The sequence below is a fragment of the Halyomorpha halys genome, unplaced genomic scaffold, assembly GCF_000696795.3.
Source record: "Halyomorpha halys isolate HHAL.00 unplaced genomic scaffold, Hhal_1.1 Scaffold1782.1, whole genome shotgun sequence".
NCBI lineage: Eukaryota > Metazoa > Arthropoda > Insecta > Hemiptera > Pentatomidae > Halyomorpha > Halyomorpha halys.
In genome coordinates this window covers 198,682-201,795 of record NW_027106235.1, presented here as the reverse complement: position 1 = coordinate 201,795, position 3,114 = coordinate 198,682, and the positions used below count along the sequence as shown (strand labels likewise).

General features: G+C 31.4%; 1 protein-coding gene across 1 annotated transcript in view; it reads left to right on the top strand.

The window, feature by feature from the left end:
- Positions 1 to 1,585: 1,585 nt before the first annotated feature.
- The window catches only part of MED15 (mediator complex subunit 15), a gene marked incomplete in the record, with an annotated part of 22,025 nt that continues 20,496 nt past the window's right edge, over positions 1,586 to 3,114 (top strand). Inside the window, 3 exon segments of the mRNA XM_067044613.1 lie at positions 1,586 to 1,694; positions 1,763 to 1,910; positions 2,544 to 2,631. Of these exon segments, the coding sequence (XP_066900714.1) occupies positions 1,849 to 1,910; positions 2,544 to 2,631 (150 nt within the window).

Sequence of the window (3,114 nt, the reverse complement as noted above, 5' to 3'; positions counted from 1 at the left end):
CATTAGAACATTAAACTATTCACAATTTCATTAATAAATGAACATTATACAACATTTTTACAAACATGGATAGTGTTCTCCAGCGGGAGGCGATGAAGTGTAATTTCTTCCGCTCGCTCATATACAGCATTGCTATAGTGTCATCTTCGTTTTTTTGCTTAGATTGCGAATTTAATCATCTGTTAATCAAAATTAGCTCTATTATGATTTAAGCCAAACCACACTATAAAAATGTTCATGTAAAAAAATGATGTCCCTTTTTTTTTAAGTATGAATTTTATCCAAAAAAGTTGCAAATAAAAGATGTTCAAGTTAAAATTAACGACAAAGAAAGTCCAATCACATTTTAAGCTGAGACCAACAATAGTTCTGCGGATATATTCGAAGCAAAAGTTGTCAAAAAAAAATCTCTGTTTGCAAAAAGATATTAGTCAGTTTTATTATTGTCTGCTAGTTATTAAAGTTTTGAATTCGAATCTGAAGTCATTTAAAAAATATTTTCTGTGTCTTTGTTATTTGTATTTTGCTGAAAAAAATTGTTTGTATCCAGGTTTTCATCAGTTCTTTTTCCAATTCCAGCTAATAAATGTACTGATGGTTGGATCGGTTTGTTAACATTATTTATAGTAGCTAACATCTCTTCATCATTCAATTGATTCTAATAAAAGTTGTATAATTGCTTTCAGGTGTGTGGCTTCATCTTACTGGGAGGGGTGGACAAATCTAAAATTTGGAATGGTTTAGGGAGTTGTCTCAGAAATGTGCTTTTTTTTCTAAATATCTTTGAAATACTAACACTATTGATTGATTCCGGCACCTTCGGAATTCCATTTATAGTCGGCCGCATTCATCCACTGCCTTTCTGCTGAGTAGTTTAGAATAAAACCGAAATTTTACCCTGTATCAGATTAAAAAGGCCTGAGAGTGACTGCAGTGCTATGCCTCCTGCACGGAGGAGAATAAAGGTATTCCTAAAAGCCATTGACAACTATCATCCAATCAAAACGTGACAACTCTAATATCTAAAACCACAGTACTACGTCCATGTATAGCTCCCAGTTCTTGGTTACATTGTTTTTACTCATAAAGAAAACTAGTCTGAAATTTACAAATTACTACATAAGTGAAAATCGACATCTAATCAATCTGGGTTCTTCTTAGATGACTTATGATACAACTAGGCCACTTTTGCTACCATAAGACCATGTTTCTACTCTTGCTGGACTTGTACTTGACCCCTTCTGTCAAAGAATTATTAAGATCAATACCAAGAATTTTAGTTTTAAACTATGGGCGAATCAAGAATCTTTTAATAATGAATAATATCTGTTTGTATATAGTTACATTCATTCATACTGAATTAACATGATACATCATAAAATTTTAAAACTAATATATTTGAGGAATATGAGCAGTAAATGTTTTCAAACTTAAGCTAAAAGAACTTCAAACCACTTGAGACTTACAGGAATCATTTAAAGCAGAAATGTAACGAGAATCTAAATGTTCTGCCTTATATTTCATTACCTGACAGAAAATACTGGCAGATCAAATTCCGGTTTCAAGCTACGGTTACAGATAGAAACATGTTAATGAGTTCGGTGACAGGTTCACTGAACAGCTGATCGATAAAACGATTGCAACGCTAATTTGTATTACGGCTATTGTTGAAACTGAACCTGGTACACTTAAAAGTAAGTAAGGCGTTATATTTTGCCTCTTACCTTTCGTTAAAGTATACTTACGAATTCTTTTTTTTAAGCTTGTTTGGATTAATACACTTCGCAGCTTTAACCTATAACCCTTGGTTTTCAATTTTTCTATAAGTGCTGCTGAGGTTGTAATATAATGTCTGCTGACGAGAATAACTGGCGAACTCCTCAATTTAGGCAGAGTGTTGTTGCAAAAATGTAAGTCAATTGATATCTATGATTCCAAATAAATCGAATTACATGTTCAATTTTCTTATTTATCCCATTTATGAAAACAACCGAGAGGTTAGGAAAGATGTCTGGTTTGTTTTGATATTGCTTTAAGTGAAGTTAAACAATCTATTCTTATAAGCGTTTTAGGTGTACAAACGTCTATATCATGTTTAATTATGTTTTTCTGTACTTAAGATTTTGTTATCCTACTGTTTCGCCTCCTGGTGTGCTTATATGATTTTTCTTACCGTTTCTCTATCCTCTAATCCATTACTTTTAACAGCATGTTTTAATGCACTGTTTCATTTTTATCTGTTCTATAAAGTTTTTCTTGTTTACTTCAGTGTACCTTATGTTTTTATTCTGTAATGTGAATGTTGTCAGGTTTATGTGTGGGTGTGTGTGTTTGTGTAAATTAATTAAGTAATGGGGTTTTAAATGTCCTAAATACTCTTGCATACAATGTTTTGTGCATTATAACAATAACTCTTTATTGTAGATTTTTTCTAATAACAGCTTATTTGTTCATCAATTTTTTACTTCTTATTTTATTCTCTCAGGAATTTAATTTAACCCTTTATAAATATTAACCTTTTAGTTTTTTTTCTGTTTGTATAGAGATGAAGCCATCCAGAGATCAGGAATGTCAACCGTTAAAAAGGGAAACGAAATGGAAAACCATGTTTTTCAGAAAGCTAAAACAAAGGTAACTGTTGAATGTGAAATATTATTACTAATTATTAGCCCTGGATGTAATACGGTAAAGAATGGTACTATTTTACAAAGTTTACTTCAATATACCTATTTAGTGTAAGATTTAAATACCTCATTGTTGATGGAATGCCAAAAGTAGCCAGTATCAGAATGGCTATTTTTCCAGAATCCAGAACAATTATCATTTTGTTTTTATCACGATGTAGATGTTATGTTTTCATATTATATATATACAATATTTATATATATTTAGGCCTTGATGACTAAGAGGATTCAGACATCACGTTATAAACCGTAAAATTAAAAAAAACATAACCTCTATATTAATGTATGAGGAGAAGATGGTTGGGAGTGCGGTCAAAATGAAATACAAATAAGTTACATCAACTTATTTGTGTTTCATGAGGAGAAGATGGTTGGGGGTGCGGTCAATGAAACACAAATAAGTATGACTAACTTATTTTAATGTGCCGAC